The sequence below is a fragment of the Perca flavescens genome, chromosome 5, assembly GCF_004354835.1.
Source record: "Perca flavescens isolate YP-PL-M2 chromosome 5, PFLA_1.0, whole genome shotgun sequence".
Lineage (NCBI taxonomy): Eukaryota > Metazoa > Chordata > Actinopteri > Perciformes > Percidae > Perca > Perca flavescens.
Window position 1 is genome coordinate 27,735,065 of NC_041335.1, and position 25,649 is coordinate 27,760,713.

Sequence of the window (25,649 nt, forward strand, 5' to 3'; positions counted from 1 at the left end):
GAAAAGATGTCTAGTGTGGGGTTGTCTTATTTTGTCCAGCTCGATTCTGTGTGTCTAAAGTCTTGCAAGATGAGACGGGTAAGATTTAGTTATCAGCAATAAAAAAAGAGTCCAAGTTTCTTTTCTTTTTGACGGTTGATCCGCTAAGATCTCAAAAGCCACATTTGTAGTAGGTTGAACACAAAACTAAGTGGTACACCATCATACCTGGCTGAGCATAAGCTGGCAAACAAGAGCCGCACTGTAATTCACCGACTCCTTCGCTAAGGTCTTCATGCTTCTCTGTTACAGGTAAAACTCTGATCAGTGACCACATTGTCCGTCTGTTAATGTTTTCTGTGTTTGGCCTGAAACAAATCCTGCAGTGTTACCAGCTTCTTTCAACTGCTCTTCCAAAAACACGGCCTTCAATCACAGAAGCTCAATCTGTTAGGAATTTACAGGTTTGCTCGGGAAAAAGTTTCCCCTTTCAGGCCCTTGTAGGTCACTGTCTCGTATCTCCTGGTGCTTTAGCTGCACAGTGAGGGTTACCAGGGCTGCACTATCCACTGTTGTAGAGCCCAGAAATAATTAGATTAATTCGTCAACATTTTGCTGATAAGAACTATACGACTAATAGGTGAACTGTTACTTATCTTAATCTTTGTAAAACAAGGAATTACTCCTTTTTACAGCTAAATGGTGCATCGATACATCTGATAATCTGATACACAGGGGTCAAGTTTCGAACATAATAATGCTGTGCTAGGGGGAAAGTGGAGAGAGGCAAGTCTTGGGAATTTTGTTTGTTGAATGTGATTAAAGGGCAAAAACAAAACAAAGTGAATGAATTGAACAATGGTTGGTTACCCTCATGGGAGGTTCGGTGATTCAGACTTCCTTTAGTTTCCCCGGCAGGGTGATGCAATTTATCTCCACTTACAGCCTATGGAGGCTCAGTATCTGTTTGTGGAGCCATTCACTTTTGATGTCTTTGTTATCATGGATACACACAGGTAGGTTAAACCTTTTTTTAACTTTTAAGTGAGTTTTTAGTCTGTCGGTTGATCGGTCCACCATTTTGGTCCAGACTGTAATATTTCAACAACTATTTGATGGATTACTATTACATTTTGTACAGTCATTCATTAAGCCTGATGACCTTGGTGATCCCCTCTTTTCCTCTTTTCCTCTTGTCCCACATTGAGGTTGATATTTGTGGTTTATGCTGAAATGTATATTACATTATTATTGGATGGATTCGACCATTTGACAAGCACTTCTGAAGAAACATCTGTATATGTGCATAGCATGTATAATTACTGTAAAGCTACTTCATGGGACAAAAACCTTTAGTTATAGACAAGGTTGTATTTTAATGCATTTCCATCAGCACTGAGGCTTCCATACTGAGTCATTTCCACCACCACCAAAATGAACACTGAAGTGTGATGGGACTGACTATATCCATGTGCCATGATGAGAACAGTCTGAGCCAGCCAGTGTAAGACATGAGGGAATGGATGAGCAGCAGGGGTGAATGTCTGTGTACTATGGACCTGTTTTAAGCCCACATTTGGAACGCCAGCTGGTGTTTATGTGTTTACGGAAGCTCGGGGGCGGTGGAGCTCTGTCGGAACAGCAAACCCTCTGTTGAGACCATTTAAGTCCGCTCTGTACTGACCACATGCACTCGCTAATTTGTATTGTCTAGTCTGTCAAAATCAGATGTCTTTAAGGGCCATTTTAAATTCAAACATATTTTTTGCTGCATGCCCTGAAACATGACCTAGTTTTATGGCTTGCTAAAGAGAGTCACTCTGCAAGTTTATGTCAATGAAAAGCTTATCAGGTAACTGCGCTCACAGAGGACTATGATGTGGTCTTGATTTACAGCAGTATTAAGATCTTCTAATCTCTTCTCAACTGTTGCAGTAAACAGTGAGAGGTTAGCAGGAAGTTGATGTTGGCTCATACTTGATGAATGGGTGAAGGCTTGGCTGAGGATGAGAGTGAAGATTTCTAGATTTGTGAGCTATGGCGCTGCAGCAAGATCTCTTTGTGGGGCCTCTCCATAACAGATCCCCTTTTATTGTCCAGAATAGTAGAGCAATTTATAGACTGCATACTGCTGTGATGATGACGCATGTGAAGCTACAGTTACATTGGTAGTACAGTTACAGTTGTATTTTCTTCTTATATTGGTGGGACAGCCAACAGCAGTAAAACCACTGGTTCCAAACCACAAAATGGGTCACAAGCTAAATATGAGGGATCATCAGGGGATTAATAATGGGACAGGGAATAATTAAAAACATATTTTTAAAGGCCTCTAAAAATTATTAAAGTTCACTCATAAAAAAAATTACTTGTAAACATATTCATCCTATAAAGGGTTACAAGTGGCTTTATTTTAAGTGCACAAAAGTCAAAAAGTTTGGGGACCGCTAATTTCCAGATGTAGATGCCCATAATGAGGGGGATGCACCTAAATAACTATAATTAAAGTGCAATTGTGACTAAAAATTAATTTATGACATTCTTTAAAGGCAGAGGAATTATTTCTGACAACTGTATGGTAACGTAAAGTTTGGGATACATCACATTGCCTTTAAAATTATAGCTAGTCAAAAAAAAGTGAGGAAAGTCCATTATATATATAATTACGTGACTAACAGAAGGCTATGTGAGTGTAATGCTGAACTCTTCAGATTATAAAACAACTGTGTGTCCAGTGTGCCCTGTATTGCCACATTCACTACAGTGTTTGACACAGCATTGTAAATTGATGATGAATGGAAAGTTGTAGAGTCCGCTATTTGAACAATGGCTCCTGCTGCTGTTTGACATTTGGCAGAAAGAGCAGCTTTTCAATATGGATTATTCATCAGCGGTTTGATCCTCCACTCAAATGTCACCACAACAATGCCTCTGCCTTGGCAGCAGCGTCTGTCTTTCTGCAGCTCCGCGGGGTAAGGAACTGGCAATAATTACCACATCTAATGTGGCTTTCAGAAAGATTCAGACTTTGTGTTCACTGTTCAAGCGCTTTTGCTTCTCAAATTATTATCAGGACCATTTTATGGAGAAGTAAGGAAAGATATAAGAATCTTGTTTTACCACATCACTACAGTACTGTGATCTATGCTCTGACTTATGATGTGTTGTAAATAAGTTGTACAGATGCTTAATGCAGGAAATGTGTCAACTGCTGCAGCATAAAATGGTGCCTCAGATTACTGATGAATGTAACAAACCTGTGGCCACAAAGAAAATATTGAATGCGTTTACTTAACATGCAGCTTGACCCCAAAACATGTTCCTAATATGTCATCACTCATTATTTGAATGGGCAAGACCCTCATGAATCCTTGACTTGAGCTGTAAAACTTTTCTTTTTGCACTGAAAAAGCAGCGCTTTCTTTTTTTTTTATGTTTTGTGCCATAAAAAAGCTTTCTGCCTTTGTGCTTTAAAGGCAGAAACTAACCTTGAAGTAGATAATGTAAAGGCAATGTTTTTTTCTTTCTTTCAAGTCTTTGAACCTGCGTTTATTGATTTTATTTGGTAACATAGGAAAGCACACTTAGCTGTTAACACAAATTAACACATTGACTTTACCTTATGAAGTTGATATGCCTATTCACACATTGAGCAAACTTATGTTAGTCTAATTTTCACTCTCTTTTTAACTCTGTTTTCGTCCTTCTCCACCAACTCCTGAGGAAAATATGATTCTTTATCAGACTTTTCACTAAAATGAGTTGCCTGTTGTAGTGACAGTAAAGGTGCGAGTGGTGAGACTTAACCAACACTATTAAAGCAGCTTAAAACATTTCTTTTTACAGTATATAAAACATTCAGTCTATATATTGTATTTATTTTTGGACAGCAATTCATGATTATCTTGATTATCAATTAGTTTTCTAATTGTTTTCTTAAATAACTGATTCATTGTTTGGTCTCTAAACATCAGGAAATAGTGAGAAATTACCCTCACTATTTCACAGACTTCAATAATAATATTTAATATTAAACTTGTACTGTTAATATTAAACTTGTAATTTAAATCTTGTAGTCCAAATCCCAAATACATTTACTTTTAGACGATATGAAACAAAGAAAAGCAGTTCATTTGTTGGTGGAAAAATACTTGAAGGTCCCATGGCATGAAAATGTCACTTTATGAGGTTGTTTAACATTAATATGAGTTCCCCCATCCTGCCTATGGTCCCCCAGTAGCTAGAAATGGCGAGAGGTGTAAACCGAGCCCTGGGTATCCTGCTCTACCTTTGAGAAAATGAAGCTCAGATGGGCCGATCTGGAATCTTGCTCCTTATGACGTCATAAGGAACAAGGTTACCTCCCCTTTCTCTGCTTTGCGCACCCAGAGAATTTGGCCCACCCATGAGAAAGAGACATCATGGCTTACAAACAAGCAAAGTGGCAGTTGGTCAAGGCCACACCCCCACCCTTCTCCTTGCCCCCAACTCTCCTCTTCAATAGCATTTAAAGCTACAGACACATAAATGTAGTATGTAGTAAATCTAGTAGCTGTAATTCTGCACCAAGGCTGAATTTCGGGAAAAAGACTACAGATACAGTATTAGGGGACCACTAAGGCCTCTATACAAGCATCCAAAAAGCAGCATGTCATGGGACCTTTAAACAATTACAACTTAACTATTTAAATGGTTCCCATTGATATTTAATCAACTTTTGTTTCAGCTCTTATTTATTTTTTCATTTAAGTTCATAGTTTGTCCATTTGAGAACAGTAACGGTCCAATAACCATTACACATATTCAAAACAATCCCCTAATTAGAAGTTCCATCCTGAGGAGGCAGTATATTAAAAACAGAGAGATACTATCTTTCTAACTTGGACTATACCTAACAAGAATGAACAGAACTTTTACCTAAATATCCTGTTGTAATGTACGGAATGGGTAAACATAGCACCGGGGCATGCTCTTTTATTGGAGCCAGCTGTGCCCGGTTAGAGGATCTACATTCAGCTGGCCCCAATTCCCTACGACATGGGAGTAGAACAAAAGACTCTGTGTTTATCAGACAAGAGTTCCCATCACTAGAGAATGACATGAAAGGATACATGTGCTATTTTCAAAGCATATAAACATTGATGCCAGTTATAAAAATAGAAACAAGAGAGGGATAACCTGATCACAATCCCCTCAGGTTTTTTATTGTTTTTCCTAATCTCAGAAATAACAGCCACAGACATTGGAATAAATTACCACGATACTTTGTGACTGTGGACAACCAAATGTGGCTCATAAATGATTTGACTGCTCTATAAAGATGATTCATATGCATTTGGTATAGGGACACTAGTTACATTGACACTGTGTCTGCAGGAAAATCCTCCAATTTCCTGCAGACACTGAACTTCTAATATCCATCGTAATGTCGGAGTATATAGGCCAGCTGACTTCTATTACCCACCACTGGTTTGGAGTCCAAACAGTAACAACGCCTATCCACACCTGTCAATGGTTATAGATGGGGTGCAGCATGGCAGTCATATGTGATGAGTGGCAGAAAATCAACTCATTAAAACACCAATAAAAAAAACGTTCCTCCGGATCTCTTTAAAAAACAATATCTAGCTCATTCACGGTTTCCATGGAACAGACTTTTGACCTCAATAGAGAGTGGAGAAAAGTCTTTACTCAGATTAGGAAGAAGACTCTTGCTGAACTGCTGCCCTCAGGCTCAGCGTCCCACAGGCCAACATAAAAAGGGCTCCTAAAACGTTTTTAATGTCAATACCACCGGCATATTATCTGGCCACATACCCCTGTGTGTCCCAAGAAATCATATCTGGGAAGACTTTATACAACAATTATATACGTTTCCACAGCCTACATTACACGGAAAGGTATGGATACTTATTATGGATAATTTTTATTACCCCTTTCTTCAATAATTGTGCATTAAAGTATGAGTTGGTAATATTCTATATTTTTCTTATTATCAAAATAATGCCATGTAAAATTGTCTCTGTAGCCAAAGCCTGATATAACTTATTCTGCTCTGCCATTGAGCTCCATTGTTGTCCACTATTAAAAGCACATCACTAAGTGATACCTTGGTCTAGCTGACATGTTTAGTTATCATGAACATGAGCATTCATTTTGAGTCTATCCCATATACACTGACCTGTTGGGGTAAATACTCACTAGCGCACCAGTGCCTCCCAGCACCACACTGCCAGAGTAAAAATGAAAAGTTGAAGTTTTACAGAGAGGTATATTTTTACTTAGCCTAGAGCAGTGACTTCCTAGTATCGCTTTGCCAGACCCTCCTCCAAAGCACGTTGAAGGAGGGTCTGGCTACTCCACACAGCATTCGGCGATGGGAGGAAAACGTGCTCTGGTTTAATGGGATTTCTTCAAACCAATAAGAATCGTCATGGGTGGTGCTAAACTCCGCACAGAGCCGCTGCAAAATAGTCGTGTGAGAGAAAACTCAGATTGGACAGATAGCTAGCTGTCTCAATTTACCATGCAGAGATCTGAGGAGCAGTCAACAATATAGTCCTCATAAATCCACCGAATTTAAAATTCCAACACAAAGAAAGCAAAAGGAAACGGAAAATACATGCATCTGGGGAAGCAATCCCGGAAGTGGAACGCAAAGAATATAGACTAGTGACTTCCTAACTCCCCTTAAAGCCACAACATGTGGTTTTTTGTAATCACATTTCAGCTTTTGTACGAATTTAACAAAAGCGTTACTTAGTGAGCTTTAGGTGCTGGAAGGCAGATTTTGTTTCCTTTGGACAGAGCCAGCTGATTCCAGTGTTTATGCTAAGCTAAGCTAACCAGCTGCTGGCTGTAGCTTCACATTTACTGTACAGATATGAGAGTGGTATCAATCTTATCATTTAACTCCTGGCAAGAGAGCTAATAAGCTTGTTTCCCAAAATGTCTAACCATTCCTCTTCTTATCCGGCCTTCTCTGGTATGCCTTAAAGAACACTTGGCAGTCCCTGGGACACAGTTCAAGAACCGCTTCCACAGGCTGCTGCAATAATCATTACAAACCCCATGAAACTTTACACCCCAGATTGGAGATCTTCCTCTGCGCTCTTCCACAGGCTGTGAGGACATTGCCCTTCTTGTCTGTGAACTAAAACTGGTAACAAAAGCTCACATCCGACATAGCTCAGACAGGTACATGGGAAGTGCTCTTTCAAGGTGGTGAGCTCCCTTCCTTCCTGGCCCTGAGAGGACAAACTGTGAGGGGGCTCTGTGTGAGGAGGAGGGATCCAGTTGCAGGCAGCTGAATCGGTGCTCTGTTGGGTCTCCCCTGGACACTGTCATAGCGTGTTTGCTGAAGGCGGGTCAATGAGGACTTTCTTTGGTAGAGGAATTTCACAGCACACGACAGCGCGTGCGCACTCACACACACACACACACACACACACACACACACACACACACACACACACACACACACACACACACACACACACACACACACACACAGGAACCAGTGCTACCCTGCAACCCAGATCTCTGCTACTCGTGTGAGAACGGAAGTATATGTTAGTGAAGCAGGAGGTGAAGGAAGGCTGTCACACAAAGCTGGTCTATTCGTTTAACTTTTCACTGAAGGGAATTGGTCATTTGTTGAAGCTGAACTATATCCATCATATTATATATATTATATATTTGGTTTACTTTAATACAAGCAGGAGGGGTGTTTATACTGTCACTGTTTAATCTGTCAAACAGATTATACTGTAAAAGTATACACCCCTCTCACAAGAAATGAAATGCATTTCAGAAAGAGACAGTTTATTGGTGAGGTGATTACATGAAGATTCTTTATTGTGATTGGGCTTCAGCTATATTGATTATACAAGAAAGAAAAATATTCTGGATATTAAGGTTATGACCTGTGTTATTGTTCCAATAATTCCAGATTTTTGTGAGCTGAAATGCAGTTTTTATTTAAGCCTGACTAATAAATCAACCGGCTATTAGATTAATATTACTACAGAGTTGTAATCGGCCCAAATGTCGGCAGATAGTAAGAAAACGTTGCAGTTAGGCTATATGAATGTCAGTCATATCTGTGGTAATTTGGAAACAGAGTTGCCATTGCATAGTTTGTCCACAAGAGAGCATTGAATAATTTGACACTTTGTGATTTCTGACCTTGCAATGACAACTGAGCAAACTTTGATCCTCAGATGAAACGTGTGATATAGTCTCCAGAACATGTGAGTAAGTGGACCTTTAGTAGAGATTGTTTGTTGTTTGTCATAAGTGAACTGTCAAGCTCATACAAATTATTTATATTTTCAACTGTAAGTTTATTTATTCCATTCCATTTAACATTCCATTATTATTTTCCAGCCTGGTCTCACAGAATTCCGTGAAATGAGCACAAACTGTTAACAGTGCATTACGTGGTGGGTTCTGTGTAGCCACCATGGAAAACAATGCCAAAGTTAAGTCAATGAGAAGATGACGTAGCATTATGAGTGACTACGGTAGTGAGTAGTATGAAAGCCCAAAAATCTGTGTAAGGAGGTTGGTTGGTAAACTCAACAGTCCGTTGTTGTTTTCCTAAACCCAACCATCCTGTTGTCCCGCTACAACCTTTTCCTTAACTTAAGGGGCCGTGTTCATTTAACGGAATTCTTCCGTGGGCCCACACAGAATTTTAAGGGGCCGTGTTACGGCATTTTCGGCGATTGCGTGAAACTGCCACAGATTTTGAGTCAAGGTCCCGTGTTCATTTCACGGAATTCTGTGAGATCAGGTTGTATTTTCATCAACATATCGATTTTCAGCTCTCAAATATCAAAATAAGCCTCAAAAATCCAGTATCAGTAGGAGAAGTAGTGCATATTCTACAACAAAAAGTTTCACAAGATGCCTTTACAAATGCTGATATAGGTATATATCTTACACAGTAGACTTTATAAAAAGATGGACAGCTTGACAGCTTCACAAAAGTGAAGCCAAAACATATCGATCGCCACCTGGTGGTTGGCAGCAGGTCATAAACCCCACCCCCTCCATGTTGGTGGGTGGGACATGGGCCAAACTAAAGAATAAGAAAAGAAAAGTCAAACAATCTTTTCCCAAAAATGGTTTTCTGTCATTTTATGTAGTTTTTATCACGCTGATTCAAGTGTCGTTTTGGTTTTAACAAGTTATTTGATGCTATAAAAACAGGGTGAAACATGACGATTGCTGAGATTGGTCGGGCGGGTGTGTGGGCGGGACTTCGATATCGTGGCACAACCGGCCCAACACTACTGCGCAGACTCTGGCTCATTGACATATATAAAATGGACCAACAGAGCCCGTTGCTCTGGACGGAGACCAGTGAAGGATATTAGAAGCACTTTTCAAGTGAGCACTGAGCATTACTGCTCAGTCTCCAACTGAGAGAGACAACGTAAATGTGACGTGAGCAACCTGTCTGAAAGTTGTAAGTCTTCTGGTAGCTGTGCCAAGAGAAATCTCAATCATTCCCAATCTTACAGAGACGGAGAGCGTAGGTATACAGTACAGGCCAAAAATTTGGACACACCTTCTCATTCAATGTGTTTCTTTATTTTCATGACTATTTACATTGTAGATTCTCACTGAAGGCATCACAACTATGAATGAACACATATGGAATTATGTACTTAACAAAAAAGTGTGAAATAACTGAAAACATGTCTTATATTTTAGATTCTTCAAAGTAGCCACCCTTTGCTTTTTTGATAGCGCTGCAAACCCTTGATGTTCTCTCAATGAGCTTCATGAGGTAGTCACCTGAAATGGTTTTCACTTCACAGGTGTGCCTTGTCAGGGTTAATTAGTGGAAATTTTCCCCTTATTAATAAAAAAGCAAAGGGTGGCTACTTTGAAGAATCTAAAATATAAGACATGTTTTCAGTTATTTCACACTTTTTTGTTAAGTACATAATTCCATATGTGTTCATTCATAGTTTTGATGCCTTCAGTGAGAATCTACAATGTAAATAGTCATGAAAATAAAAAGGAAACACATTGAATGAGAAGTACTGTACTGTATGTAAGGAGATAAAATATGCACAGGCTAATTATTGCTAAGTAAAATGATAGTTAACATTAGTAATTAAACCTAAACAGCTAACGTAAGTCGAAACTGCCTGCGAGCTTCTCCTGTACTATACGGTAATTTTCATGTATCACACTGTGAAATATATTTTTGTAATATGTCAATAGCTGGGTGAATAGAATCCTAAATGTTACTAAAAATGTTACAAAAATCCATCTTTTCTCCGACTCGTATGACAAAAAGAACGCAACAACCCGCGGTTATTCGTTTTCCGACATGGATGTGACGTCACACTCGAGCTACTAGTTCGCGATTACAAGATGGCAGCGCCGTATCCGGGATATTTTGGCTTTACTTTTGTACAGTGGGAGGAAGTCGAGATGGCTCATCCATCGTACAGTCACATTTACACCTGTGCTTTTTCTACTGTGACGTGAGATGTCAAAAATGTCTTGTGGCAAATGGTGGGGGGGACTGAGGGGGCTTGGGCAAGCAGTATTTTTGAAAATTCTTGCTGCAGCCCTGAAAAGACTCCAAATGCAACAAACTGCTTGAGGCTGACAGATGCTCATTCATTCATGTATTACCACACGTGATAACCTACAGCATGTTTACCAGTTAACTGACCAACAACACACATGTTCAATCCGGGAGGGTTCCTGCTTCCCCAAAAGACACACCTTCAGCTGGAGGGAGCTGAGGCTGCACCGTCTCTGCTGCAAATCTGTTCTCCCTCGATGTCAGCTGAGGGCGACAGAGGGAGGTGTTCCCCCCTTTTCCCGGTTCTCAAGATTTTCCTCAGTCCACAATAAACTTTCATTTTGGAAAGTGGACAAACACATACACACAACGGCGGTCGTCATCTTGTCCTGCAACGGTTCCCCGGAAAAGGTGGACTACACTCGACTTGACGACGTTCATTGTATTTACAAAACGCGCGAAAGGAAGAAGGAACTAACAAACATATAGGAAGCGCACAGGTGGAGCTCTCCGGAGCGTCTTTTAAAGTCTGGCGTCATCTTCTAGAAGCAGGAGACTACTGGGACAAGAAAAGACAAGACAATGACAGAAAGCAGCCTTTTGACAGCTGGCTAATCCCGCAGTGTTTGATTTGTTGTTGTTGTTTTTGCTTCCTTGCACGTTTACTCCTCGTGCGAACCTCAAGGAACACCTGGAATGGAAAAACTTCATCTGGCTCGTCTGGACTGTAAAAACTCCCAAGAAAGAATGAAGTAACCGCAATGGAGCCGGACAATGCCCCGTACTCCAAACACAAAAGCACTGGAGTCGGGGGGTAAGTCAATACATTTTAAAGTCTTACTTAAATAGCCTTTTTTTCCTTCTGTTTTTTTTAAATAGGTTATCATTAGTCATTCATGTGCTCGTGGACATCACCTGCGTCAAAACTAATGCTAGTCGTGTTAAGTTGCTAGTTGCATTGGTAGAAGTTGTGATAGTTTACAAAAGTAGTCTGTTGCAGAACTGTTTAATATATCCTGAGAAATAACACAAATGTAATATTCATATTTGAAAGTATTAAGCAGTTATACACTTGAACAGGTGGTAATAGGTTGCAGGATAGCTTATATGGAAACAATTTTTCTCTGCTCTTCAGACAGGTCAGTGGGAGCAAGTTTAGGCAGCCTGCTGTACTGTTCTTGAAGTTGTATATTTGCAGCTTGTACCAGAATGAGCTGCCAAACGATCTGGGACTGATTTGAGAGAGATGTATGAGAGGAGGAGACAGTCCTCTCCTCCCCCTTTTCTCTCCTCCCAGCTGTGCATCTCACTCAGCTGGTTGGCCAGCTGTCCCAATGGGAGGGGAAATAAAAGTCAAAATGTTGCATCATATAACCACTGCTGGCCATATGGGTCACAAACTACACCCCCCCTCCCTTCCTTTTTTTTGTTGTTGAATGGGATGTAAAGAGGAGGGAGGAATACTTTTTAAAGTTCCAACCAGTCGGTGTGTCAGTGGTTGACCAGTGGTTTCCTGTGGCTCTCTGGAAAACCACCATTATAATAGATTTCCTGTAAGTGCGTTCATTATGGCACTTGTCACTGAGCCCTGTTCACTTCAAACATCACCTGTTCCATCCAACTTTACATACAGCATACGACCAAATCCTTAGCATCAAGAGTGTAAATATGTATCAGAGCTAATTTAACACCTTTAGACGCATGCCACCTTTAGAGGCGTGGGTGGTGATGGTGCAGTGGATATGACACATGCCTTTGGTAAGGGAGACCCGTGTTCGATTCCCACTGCAATACATCAACCAATGTGTCCCTGAGCAAGGCACTTAATCCCTAGTTGCTCCAGAGGCGTGCGACCTCTGACATATATAGCAATTGTAAGTCGCTTTGGATAAAAGCGTCAGCTAAATGACATGTAATAATAATGTAATAATGCCATCTCTGTGTGAGCAGTCAACACTCTTGTTATCGCTTGTCTTGAGAAAAAAATTTTGCAGAAAAATCAGTGGTGTAAAATAATCTGCTTATTGCCTGACAAGATGATACCAACATAGTTGATCCCATTCCAATTGAAGGATTACGGGTTAAGAAAAATCAGCACTTTTTTTTTTATATCTCTTTCAAAATCTGCAATCAAAAAGTGCATAATACAAGCTATAATCAAGGCAGTTTTCCTCAGTTATTGAAAGGTTCATGTGTTAGAGATATAATGAAGCGTTGCTATATGAATTATGTTACCTTAGACAATATCTTTCACTTGGAATCATAGGTTTTAAGGTGATGCAGTGTTTTGTAGGTTTGTCAGAGGTGGTCCTGTGGGAGCATTCACTTAGACCTGCTGAGCAGTAGCTTATCTGCTCAGGCTGCAAGATAAGACAAAGCTTGCTGTCCTAAAACAGATGTTGGACTCTTTGAACAAAGCAGAGATGCTTCTGCTGCTCTTCGGCAGCAGATCAGATCACTGTGGAAGGTGCAAGTACAGGAGTTAATGGCAAATTAAATCATTTTATCTTTCGATGTTCTAACTTAGACTTGTATTAAATTTGGCAACTTCTGATTCAGTATTGCGAATCAGGGATTAATTAGGAGCTGAAACTATTAGTTGATTAAAATAGCCGAGCTGCCTTACAGCAAGTAGGCACTGCTAAGTACTGGGTTCAATCCCTGGTCCGGGCAGGGCCTTTCTGTCTTGCGTTTGCATGTTCTCCCCATGTTTGTGCAGGTTATTTTGGTTTCCTTCCACCATAAAGACATGCATGCTAGGTAACTACTGCCACTGATGTAGACCCTGACATTACAGTTTATCTGTACCTTGACTATAATCATGTGTAATTTCTAACCCTTTTGTCTTTCTCTTTAGGAGAGTTCTGATTCTTTGGACTGTACTCTGTTGCACCTGCTCTCTAAAGTTAGCACAAGCACAAGGTAAGCAACTTTAGGACAAGAGAGGGTTTGTGTTTTAACACAAACATATTGTGTTGCAGCCATTAGTGTTACAAATGTGCCTCACAGCTAGTGTGGGAAAGAGGAAATTAAAATTGATTCATTGGAGGTAGGGTTGGGTACCTTTTGCATCTGAACCAATATCAGTACCGGTACCTGAAATTCGGTTCCCGTTACCCAACGGTACTTTTTTTTTTTGTAATTACAAAAAGATTATTTCACTTGTAAAAATAATTCCAAACCTATTTATCCTATTTACTTAGACAATTATGTTATTTATTTAGAATATTTTACACTGACAGAAATTAAATAAAAATAAAACCCCTCCCTCTCTCTTCCCAAACCTGTCCCTACAACCTATTAAATTGAATAATTATTCAACTTTTATTCTTGTATTTGTATATTATTCTTTTTAGCCTGTTTTATTTTCATTTATTGCTCTTTAATGTTTCATGTAAAGCACTTTGAATTGCCTTGTTGCTGAAATGTGCTGTAGAAATAAAGTGGCACCGTTTGATTTTACGTAAACCAATACTCGGTAATACCGACGTGATTTGGTCGATACTGGTAAAAGTACAGGGTTCGGTACCCAACCCTAATTGGAGGTTAGTGACACTTTCAGGTATGCCTTGTGCACTACACTTCAGTGAGGCTGTTCAGATAAACTAGGTAATATTCTCATTATATGAAGTTGAATAGCTATAGGACACAAAATGGATAAAGAAAGTGAATATAACCACTGTTAGTAATTACCCCAACATGGGCCCCTTGTTGAGCTGATGTTTATCCAGAGATTATCTATGACCAATGTGATCAGCATCTACGTTTTCCATTAACAGCTTGGTAAGCTACCTCTGTCAGCATCACTGTTTCATCTATGAAGGCCAAAAACTCTGATTCATTATGTTTACTCTTCCCTAGAAAATATTGTAAGTCTTTGTTAGAGCTCTTTGCCGCCCTTGTCCCGTAAAGTGGATGTTGTGTACTGAACACTGGATTAGTTTAAAACTGCAGACGCCCCTCAAAATATTGGTTCCCATTCATGGAATTGTTTTTTGTGCAACATGAGCATAAGACACAGCACACTCTGCTCTCACTACATCCCATACTCTCAGTAGAAACATTAAAAACTAGCTGAAAGTAGGGCATTCACTGTGTATACCACGCAATGAAAACATGTAGATTTTTTATAATGTGCAATTTAAAAAAAAAAAAATTTGGACATGTATTTTGTTAGATTTAATTGGAAATGGCCCAATGAAAGTCTCTTAGCCCAAACAAGCCTCTTACCCCTCACTTATATATATACATATAACTAAGTTGAAGTGCACTCTTTCTCATGTTGACACACATTCAGCTGCGTCTTGAAGTCTGATGCCATCCGCTTTCTGTTATATCATTTGAGAGCCTTATAAGCATGCTTTTGTCTGATTTTGCTGTCAATCAAAAATCTGCGTGATATTATTCAATCTGAGCTCTTCCCAGTTTCTAGAAGCTACTGTGCTCAATGATAACTAGTGCTGGCAATTTCTCTGTAATTCTGCCTTCATCAGTTGATATTTTCCTCCAATGATGACTGCTGAGAGACACCCGTTTTATAGCCTATATAAGGATGTGTTAATTTGCAATCTCTTAGATTCTAATGAAATGTGGCCCTTAATAAAGCAGCCCTTAAAAAAACCCTGCACGCTATTCTGCATCATTTGCATCTATGTTGTCTAGTCGTTTCATAAGAAGTAGTAAAAGTCATGCATATGGAAAGTGACTGCAATCACAAGCTATTGATTCTTTTTTGTGCTGGCCATACTCCATTGTTGGTGTACTGCAGTAATTTCTACCACATGGGTCACTGCGTCTCCATTTTGACCTCAGACACCAGAAGGAAACTTAACTGTCAATATGCACTGGCCTTTAAATTTAGTCTTTTTTGCACAGTTACCATAGCTACACATGCATAAGCTGCCTACTCATCAAGGTCAGCCACAGTGCAGCACCCTTGGAGCAGATTTGAGGGCTCAGTATGTCATTGTAGATGTAATACCAGCCTGCTTCCAGATGATGGCTCACATGTCAGTACTAGGAATCAAACCAGCAACCCTGGGGTTACTGGTTGGCACCCTCTCACTCCACCTTAATGCCATCTAGGCTTCCATTTGATGATAGTAAAACGGATAATAACCACACGGATACACTCACTGATGTAAGGAATTTTGATTGTGTCGCATTGGTCACTCAGATCCTTTAAAAAAAAACATCCCATTTGTAATGTGACATGGGGAAAGTATACCTGAGAAAACTTTTGACTGAGTTTCAGAATTTTTGTAATACAGTATCTGACTGTGGCTGGTGGATGCATTAATGTGCTGAGTCAGAGGCCAGCAATTCACTCCCTGTTTCTTGAGAAACCCAAAAACATCTTTGGATGCAGAGTTCTTGGTCATTTGGGTATCTAGAGTTTCTAACAACAAAGTGTGAAATAAGACAATGGGCTGCCTAGATCAGAAAACATGGGATTCAACAAGCCATTCAGATGTGGCTCCCCTTCCGATTTCACTTGCATTCTCATTAGAATATACGGCCCCTCCATCTGAGGCCTAGTCCACACGGACACGGGTATTTTTATAACCGTGACTTTTTTTACGCGGTTTGGCCTTCCGTCCACACAAAAACGCAGTTTCAGGGCCCTGTAACCGAACATTTTTGAAAACTCCGGCCAGGGTGAGCATTTTCAGGAACGCCGGTTACAGTGTAGACGTGTGGACAGTATAACCGGGTTTTTTGCCTTGCGACGTCAGAGTGTGCGCCGTTATCCGCTGTGTCTGACGTCATATTGTGCGCCGCTAACTGCTTTGTTGATGATTCTTTGCAATGGCTTGACAGCGTGTTTTTGCGTTTTCATGTGGACGGAGATTTATTTTAAACCGAGCATGTGTGGACGGGTTTTTTTTTTAAAACGGAGGAGAAAAAACTCCGGTTATAAAAATACCCGTGTCCGTGTGGACTAGGCCTGAGTATCTCCACCCACGGCTTGAGAAATACCTCCCTGCAAAGGTGCGCCATATTTTCCTTGCAAGCCAATCAGTGCAGGCTGGGCTTTTTTCAGGATGTGACATAAGCATTTTTTTTCCCCAGCTCATCAGGAGGTCACAAAAGGCCTTAGGCTGCCTGCCTGCTAAGATTTAGATATGCAGGATAAGCCCTGAGAGTAGATCACAAATCACACTATGAGAGAACAATTTTGCTTTCTTCATACCATATTAACAATTCAAATGAGTGTTATATGGGAAATTCATCTCAAGAAAATCTTTGTCTTTTTCAGTTTCTGTTTGATGTTTCTTTTCCATGTGTGGGTTTTTCAATCGAGCTGACCTCCCACTGCCTGCACACACTGAGCAGGGTTTCCCTCCCTAACATGTCTAGTGTCTATACTTGTTTCTCATCCACTGAGCTGTAATGAATCATTTAGTGGTTTATTTCAGTCTTGCCCACATTTGTTTTGTATTAGTCCGGAAGAGGACGGATATTTGAGATCTATATGTAAGCTTTTAGTTTTTACATTGCATGTACTGCGAGGATTAATGTACTGAAATCAGGATACGCTGATTGGATGGGGATGATCAATTTTTCTTTATTTTTCAACCTTAAACTAAACAAAAAGCTTTTGTTTGAAATTTCCTGAACTTTTCCTGAACTTGCACCGGTCCCTAACAATAGTATGATAATGGAAACATTTCCAGTCTGTTTTGATGTTCTTACCAAAAACAGATTTGAATTTTGGGAGCATGCTTTCAAAAGTAATATCGTAGATTTAACATAACCTTGGTGTTGATATTTCAGTGGTTCTCGGTTTGGGGTTTGGGACCAACATGTTGGATTTTGGGGTTGCAAAGGACGTCATTTTTCTGGAGTTGAGAGACGTTTTAGAGTTAAAAATCATGCTTTTTCCCCACTAATTTTAGCTTTTCTTCTTGGAAAATACTAAATTGTAACAATTCAGTGTCCCAACCAGTATGTCATCCTTTCTCTATGCGTACTGTAATGGGTGGTCACCAGTAGACAATGAGATGCTGAAGTAACTGTTGCTAAAAAATGTATGTATTGTATATGTGTGTATACATGTGTATATATATATATTGCACATGTTTAAATAAAGGCTGTTTCTTGCTACAGGGAAATGTAGCTTCAATTAAACCATAACACAAAGCTGTGGATCCAGTAATGGGAAATTCCCACTACAGGACTTTAGCCCTTATTTTCCTCTCACAGCTTCCCGACAAAAGCCCCGGATCGGAGGCAAATCAGCGTTGGTCATGTCCCGTGTCACTTCTCTTGTGTGTTTTGCGACAAAACATAATTTGGAGACCAGACGTGGGGATTCCTCCTAGGGAAAGATCTAGTAGTGTGTGACCCCTTGTCGCCGGTCAGTTAGGTAGTGTGAAAACAAGACAACAAGACAGCAGGTTGTGTATTGTGAACAGTACAGCAAAATGGCGACTTTGAAAGTCTTGTAATGGGAACTTAGCTTAAGGAGCAATACACAGAACACACAAGACATAGCAATTAAAACGTGAGGAAAAAGCTGTATTATGTTGTCATGAGCTTGGGCCCCTGTCAGAATGACCATCTTTAATCAACAGACATTACCAGATAAAGTGAGATGGCTTTTCTGTGTCTGCACTAATAAACCCCAACAATGTCCTCTCCAAAGACCTGTTCAGCCTCCGTTACCCAATACTGTTCTAATTGAGACTGATGTAACAATTACGTAATTTGCGGCAATCTCTAAAACTGGATGTTGATGTGGGCAAATTCTATGCAGCCTTTTTAAGTTGTTTTGCCGCAGGACTGCCATTAGTCTAACTTTAAACTTTTGAACTCCCAACTAGGCATTACAACATATTTATCACTTATATTACTGCACTTTTATTTCTTCATTTTATAGTTTGATGCAGATCATTGCACTCAGGTGGGAGGGTGTTAATAGGTGTCTTGTGCAAATTAATACAGTATCTTCTTTTAAATACAGTAGCTTATTAAGTGCACATATAAAGTAAAGTAGTAAAGTAATTTTCTTTTATACAATTCTGCAAAACCCTTTGTGTCTGTGCCTTTACCAAAGTGTTAAGTTATTAAAGTTATTTGGGAAAAATAGCCGAAATTCTTTTGTTCTGTTATGTTATATCAACTTAGAAATCAATCATAGAAATATTTTCATATTGTCAAAAAAAAAAGATAGTTCTTGTTCAGTATCTTAAGGCGCTTTAATAAAACAAAGTTATGAGTCCCTGACATCTCTTTCTTGTTTCTCTGAAGATGTGGATGTCCTGCAGCAGCTTGGGCTTTCTGGGCGAAGATCAGACGGGTCGTCATCTTCAGGCGCTCGATCCATCCCTAATGGCATTATCCCCTTCAAGTCTGGAGTTATCCTCACTCCGAGGGCACGTATCCAGGTGCCTCTGCGTACTGTTATCCCTGCATCCTACAGCTCCACCAATCTCTCCCTGATCCTCAGTTTGTCTGTTCATCGCATCAACAGCGCTTTTCTTTTCTCAGTTGTGTCTAAAAAAAGGAAACTGCAGCTCGGAGTGCAGTTTGTACCAGGGAAGGTGGTGGTACACGTGGGGCAGAGGAGCTCTGTGAGCTTAGACTATGATGTCCACGATGGCCAGTGGCATAGTCTGGCTTTGGATATCCAAGGCCACCAGGTGCTCTTACACACTTCTTGTGGAAAGAGAAGTGCACATGCAGATTTGCATTCGAAAAAAGAGGTGGCTCTGGATGCAGAGGGCTCTTTCCTGCTGGGCAAAATGAACCACAACTCGGTGCCGTTTGAAGGGGCCATCTGTCAGTTTGACATTTATCCCTCTGCTAAGGCAGCTCATAACTATTGTGATTACATTAAGAAACATTGCAGAGAAGCCGACACGTATCGGCCCATGTTTCCACCCTTGCTACCTCTATTTTCCACAGACCCAAACATCACTTTCACTCATATAACTCCACTGTCATTGACAGAGATATCCAAAAAGGCCAGGAGACCTACTTTGGCCTTGACTGAGGAAAGCACCAGGACTACGATTCTTGTCCCAACTGACCGCTTGCTGATGCTGAACAAAACATCTGTGTATCAGACTGTGAGCACTCCAAAACCTGGTGCTGTGTCTGTTTCTCCACCGTTTCATCCAGGGTTGGAAATTCCATTTAAGTTTCCGACTCAAACTGCTACTATATCTCTTAGGATCAGCATGACACCACCAAACCCTAAACCAACTTCACATGGCAGTGCTGGAAAGAACACAAAGCAAGGAGATACTATTTCACAGAAACCTTCTGTCGAAAGAATGGATTTACCTGCTTCCACCCGACCATCCGAGATAAAGCCAAACCTCCACATCACAGCTGCTTTTACGCAGGGGTCTCCTTCAAACGCCCACCTTCCCCAGAAAAATCACTTGACCACAGTAGCTCCAAAGAAACCTGAGCCAAAAGTGACCAGTGTGCAGAATGTCAAGCCCACCTCACTTATTCAAGTCACTCCAGCTGCAACAGATGGCTTCCAAACATTTGACCTGGCACCGACCCAGTTCTCACTGCTGTCTGGACCACCTGGACTAAAGGGAGAACCAGGACCGCCGGTGAGTGTGCAAGCATTAAACAAACACAACACACACTTGCCCCTGAAACCCATGCATGAGTACGTGGATGTTTCTCACAACTGAGCCACAGCAAGTAATTCTTTGCATGCACTGCAGTAAAATCTGTTTATCTTATGACTTGTTTACAGTATAGACTTTTGTTGTTTATTTTATGAATGAATAACTAATGAAATGGGTCATTTCAATTGTAATAGATACAACTTTCAACTCTTGGCTGCAATTTTCCTATGCTTTGGGCCAACTTCCAAACACATCTTTGGATCACAGTGACAACGTATGAGTATGACAGTTTGTTGTTTAAATGGCGGTTTGCCTTCTTTGATGTCCAGAACTGCTGCTGACGTAGATGCTGACGAGCAGTTGCGTGGTTTTGTGAATCGAGCAGTCACCAGACATTGCATCTCTGAAATGTTTGCTTATTGGATTGGTGTTAATGATTCAGGATTGCTCCATTCCCTGTCTTGCATGAAATACTGCCGCATGTGCTGTTAAAGACTTTCTATCCCTGTCCAATTGTTGCTATCTAATGTGTGATTTCCTTTTTAGTAGCAGTGGTAGAAATAGTCAGGTTCATAGCTGGCCTTTGCCAGTTAGTGTTTGTCTGAGTGGAAGGGCTGGTGGTGAGGTGTTGGATTCCTCTGAGAGGGAGTGTGACTGCTCAGAGAATGGATACTTAAAATAGGGTCAAAAGTAAAAAAGGATAAAGCACTTGTGCATAATTAACCATTTAGAGTAAGAATATAAAGGGTTATATAATATAAAGGCACTGCTTTATTCCCATTATTTAGAGCTATAGTATTTTTCCCATCTTAAGCACCATAGACTTTTTTGGTGGGAGTGTAGGACATGGAAAAGTGTCTTTTCTTTTCTTTAAAATACAGACTTTTCTATAAAGAAAAAATAATTATATATATATATATATATATATATATATATATATATATATATATATATGCATATGTGTATATGTAATAAAATGTATAGGTCATTAAAAATATTTCACTGTAACTATAACAGGCTTGAGTGTTAAGTGTGTGTCAGACCCATGACATGGAGTATTACATTACTGTATTATTGTTGTGATGGTAGACATGAAAAGACATGAGACCTGCTAGACAACTGCTCACATCACACTACAAGCTTCAGTGTTAAAATGCTAGAACTGAAACATTACTAATAAAGAGAAATTCATTAGATCATCTTAAGACTGCTGAGTAAGACTGACCTTTCAGAGCAAAGCGGGATGAATGTAGTTGGGAGTATTTCATCTAGTCATTCATCAACCAGTGTTGTCCGTAGACTGTATAGATTTATATTGACCATGTGGTCCTGTCAGGCACTGATCCTTTGTTGAACACAAAGTTACCTAAATTTTTTCATTGTTTAAAGGACTTCTCTGTCTTGTATTGGGTCATGTTTGACCAAAAGAATTGTTATAAGTAAAGCTTTGCTGCTTTGGCAGCGAGGGAAACCACAGCTCTGCATGCCCCGTGAAGCCCATTATTTTATGAAAGAGAAGTACTGTAACTGATGCTCATCAGTCCCTGGTGTTGGTAAAGGTTACCTTCCTGAGGGCTTTCGCCATTGTATTGCTTGTTAATGTTTTAGTATAAAGTCTAAACAGATTGCTGAGTCAGGTATAGATTCTAAATTATGTTGAGGCAATGTTATAATAGTGTCTTCTGAATCATTTTAGTGATGACTAGAAGCACATTGTTGAGTTTTTCATCGCCCGCCACTGGGATTGGGATTGACATTAGTGGGCCACGGTCTGTTTAAGAAGGCATAGGTTGCAAGTGCTCACAAGAGCAGGGATGTCTTTGAAAGTAAATGTGACAGAGTCTACTGCAACCTTTTTTAAACATAGCATGTCAGATCTGATAAATAACAGAAGTGCTGATGAATTCTTCAACAGGCCTAAGCTCTGAAGAAGAAAGCATCAAAAGAAAAAAACATTTAGGGGTTTCTGTAGGCTGTCAACACATGATCAGCAGCATGCTTGTGCTCTATTGTGTAGGGATGCACAAATCCGATACGCCGGATCGTTATCTTCGCCGACAACCAGATCTGATATCGGCCAGATGTGACCAATCCACAAGTAAATACAGTTTCTGTGTTATGTCATTATAAAATTCAGTTTTTCAGATTATCTATTCAGTCATGGCTAGCCACAGACATCTTAGTGCCACAGCAATCCCATGTTACCTTACATGAAGATGATTCCAATACTTCAAGCAGTGAGGTATACAGGCTTACAGTTTGGCTAAAACAGAGCACCTGTATTGGTTCATTACTCTGTATCGGCAAATACCCGGAGCTGAGGTATTATAATCTATCTATAAAGACTTGAGCTCCAGCACTGCTATTCCGCCCACCCCAGCAAAACTACAGCTTAAACAGTTTATCATGTGTGGACAGCCTGCTGGTTGCAGTCTAAAGAATCTAAAGGTTGCTGAAAGCCTTTTGGCTTTTCATAATGTGTACTGGCTGAAAGAGTATAGTTATAGCTGTGTGCCCTGTCCGAGTCAAACAAAAGTGCTCTATAGCCTACATCTGACATTATTACAGTAGCCCAATTTCTGCTGGACTGCCTCAAGCTGTTTTTAGGCCCATTTCCTTTTCCTCTTTCTTCAACCTTCTGAAGTCATGGGAAAATAAGTTACAATCCTCAAGCAAACTCAGGCTCTTCAGATTGACCTCTCATTAGGTTTGACCTTTCGGAGCTTTGCTAATCCATGTATGAAATTGTTTTAAAGCTAGCTGATGCCCATAATTAATGTGATTGGCTGTGGCTGGAACCAATGCCGACCTCCCTGCCAGTGCAATGAGTCAGACTTGCAGTCTGTGCACTGTAGTGGTTTTGGGCTCAAATTATATTGGCTGCAACAGGACAGGACTGCTCTAGCCTCTAACAAGACATCCTTATGCCTGCCAGCATCTCACGCACTAAGTTGCTTTGCAACTCTCAGCTAACTTACCTTAACGTATAATCAGAAAATAGCTCAAGATGTATTGACTTATTATCCATCTTGAGAGACTTTTACATGATTCTTTTTTGACTCTGAACACTTGAAACTCTCTTTTCCTTTTCAAGCTGTTCAAGACTCCCTTGAAATGAAACGACAAAAGGCAGCAACTCTTATTTACTCCTTTTGTATTTGTAAACTTGCTTCACTCTATCCTTGACATATTTTGTATTTTCTTTTTAGGGCCTCCAAGGACTTCCAGGGTTGCCAGGAAAGCCAGGGAAGAGGGGTCCAAGGGTGAGTTTCTCCCAACCAGTGACAAGTTTCCCATTAACCTTCCTACAGTTCCTCTTTTTTTCCTTTTGCACTTTTCATTTCCCCTCCAAAATCTTCCATAATGTATTTTACTGTATCTTAATGATGCCTTAATCATGTCTAATCTGCATTGTAGTGAGATTACATCATTAGGAGTGCACTGAGATGGAAGACCTTTATGCATTTTGATAAAGCACACAGTGACATCTTTGGATTACGGAGCATTATTCAGCCAGACTTTAGTTTGCTTTGGCTCTGGGTTTGATCAAGCTGTGTGTCTCTGCTGCCAAGGTCCATTTGTTAAGCTGGAGAGCACACAACCTTACGCTACAAATCTGTTGGTTGCCTATGTTAAATTAATTGAACACATATGGTAGGTATTAGATGGACATGAAAAAATAAGGTAACTTTTGTTAGTGTATTGAAAAAGTAATTTTTATCCCATACACAAACACTTCAATTAGGCATAGCTCCTATGTTACCATCGGTGAATGCTTCTAGTGTATTAGACTCTAATTAGAGTCCTCCGGTGCCATATCTCTGTCAGTCTACAACTGTGAGCTCCTGATGGAACCAAACAGACTGAGTGCAGATGTTATTTTAAGATCATGTTTTCAGAATAAATATAAGAAGAGAGAAAACACTGGGAGATGATTTGTCCCAAGGGATGGTTTGTTATTTTAATTCCTTTCTAAGACTGTATAACTAATGGTTGAGTATGTAGTGGCTGCCCTTTAAACTACCTCTTCCCCTCCCATATATGAAAATGAACAAAGCAGAAGTTGAATTTGGCATCACAGTGAGTCCTAAGCTAAAATAAATATGCTAGAACTTAAGGCAGTGAAAAACTGAAGAGATACATGTTTTGGTTGCTCTTTTGCAGAGCTCCTGCTGAAGTACTCCTGCAGAGTACTTGTGCTCCTGAGGAGTGTGCGTTCGAGCTACCTGCCGCAGCCCGTGAGACTGTGCCTTGCGATCAGGCATCAGAGGGGTGGGCTGTGGGAACCCAATCTCTTTAAACAAGGAAGAAAGAGGGCTTTGTCCCCATCTTATTAAAGGCATTTAAGACCCTGTCTGGAGCTCAGCAGCTCTATGCAGTAGTACACCAACCTCTATAGAGTTCATTCATCATCAAGCTCTTGAGACCCAACTGTAGGCCACACCGACTCAGAGCAACAAAAAAGAAAAGAAAAAAAAGAACCTGAGGGTACAGTTCTGGTTTTTATTGATTGTTTTCTTGAACCATGAGAATTTTCTCTGGATAGTTCACGTGATTAGCAAGAAATACCACACAGCTACACACATGATCTACACAAAGCTCTAAAGTGGACTCTGGTCTGGGCATTGCTTGTACAAACAGTAGGAATAAAGCTACATTCACAATAGTAGAGGGTTTTATATTTTAAACATTTTATACTTTCATATGCAGAGAGTTGATGAACAGTAACTCCCAAACTGCTCAAGAAGTTGTCACACTTTGTTTCTTGCTTATTTCCTCAGATACTTTGTCTTGAAAGGTTGCTTTAAGTTGTATGCCTTAAAGTAAAGTCCTACTGTAATACAACGTAGAACACTGTTGTACAATTTGTGTCAATTTTACAAGGAAGACATGTTGAAACTTTTAAATCAAGGTTTGTTTGAAAGATATTTACTAGAAGGAAGGCTGGATGTGACTCTCAATCCTAAGTACTGCTAGTGGGTAATATATTTACTTATATTGAAATTTCACAGCGCCAAATACCTTTTTTAGTTAGTACAACATGTCATCTTTATTTGTGAAATTATGAAGCATAAACTTACAGCATAGTTGTGACATTTTTGCCTCTGTTTGTCAACGTCATTTTTTCAGGGAAATTAAGTAGAAACTTGTCTAGATAAAGATTGATCATGGATCATGTTTTAGTTTTACTTTGGAACTGCTGTTGGTTGATGGTTGGATTCACACTGAAAAGCACCAAAATAATGTTATGTGTAGTCCTCTATGTGTTGCCAAGTTATAAAGGCTAAACTTATAGATTATGCTGTGCCATTTTGTGCCCCAATGTCTGTCTATTTGTCATATAATTTCATTTGCCTTTGCAAAATAGATAGCGGAAATAGCGGAAGGGGGAGACTTTGTGCCGGATGTTAGGCTTTATACCAGCACTGTACATCCAGTAAACCAGACTATGTTTTAGTTTAAAGAAATTTACTGGAAAGACTGCTAAGACCAGTACAAGACTTGGTAGCGTTGGACTC

The 25,649-nt window shown here is 40.0% G+C and overlaps 1 protein-coding gene across 3 annotated transcripts in view; it reads left to right on the forward strand.

Annotated features, from left to right (window-relative positions):
* Positions 1-10,761: 10,761 nt before the first annotated feature.
* Positions 10,762-25,649, forward strand: part of col27a1b (collagen, type XXVII, alpha 1b) — a 68,811-nt gene continuing 53,923 nt past the window's right edge. For all 3 annotated transcript variants that reach the window (XM_028577189.1, XM_028577190.1, XM_028577191.1), the window contains exons 1-4: positions 10,762-11,348; positions 13,392-13,456; positions 18,788-20,109; positions 23,340-23,393. In XM_028577189.1, the coding sequence (XP_028432990.1) occupies positions 11,296-11,348; positions 13,392-13,456; positions 18,788-20,109; positions 23,340-23,393 (1,494 nt within the window). In that variant the 5' untranslated portion in view covers positions 10,762-11,295. The remainder of the gene's footprint in view (positions 11,349-13,391; positions 13,457-18,787; positions 20,110-23,339; positions 23,394-25,649) is intronic.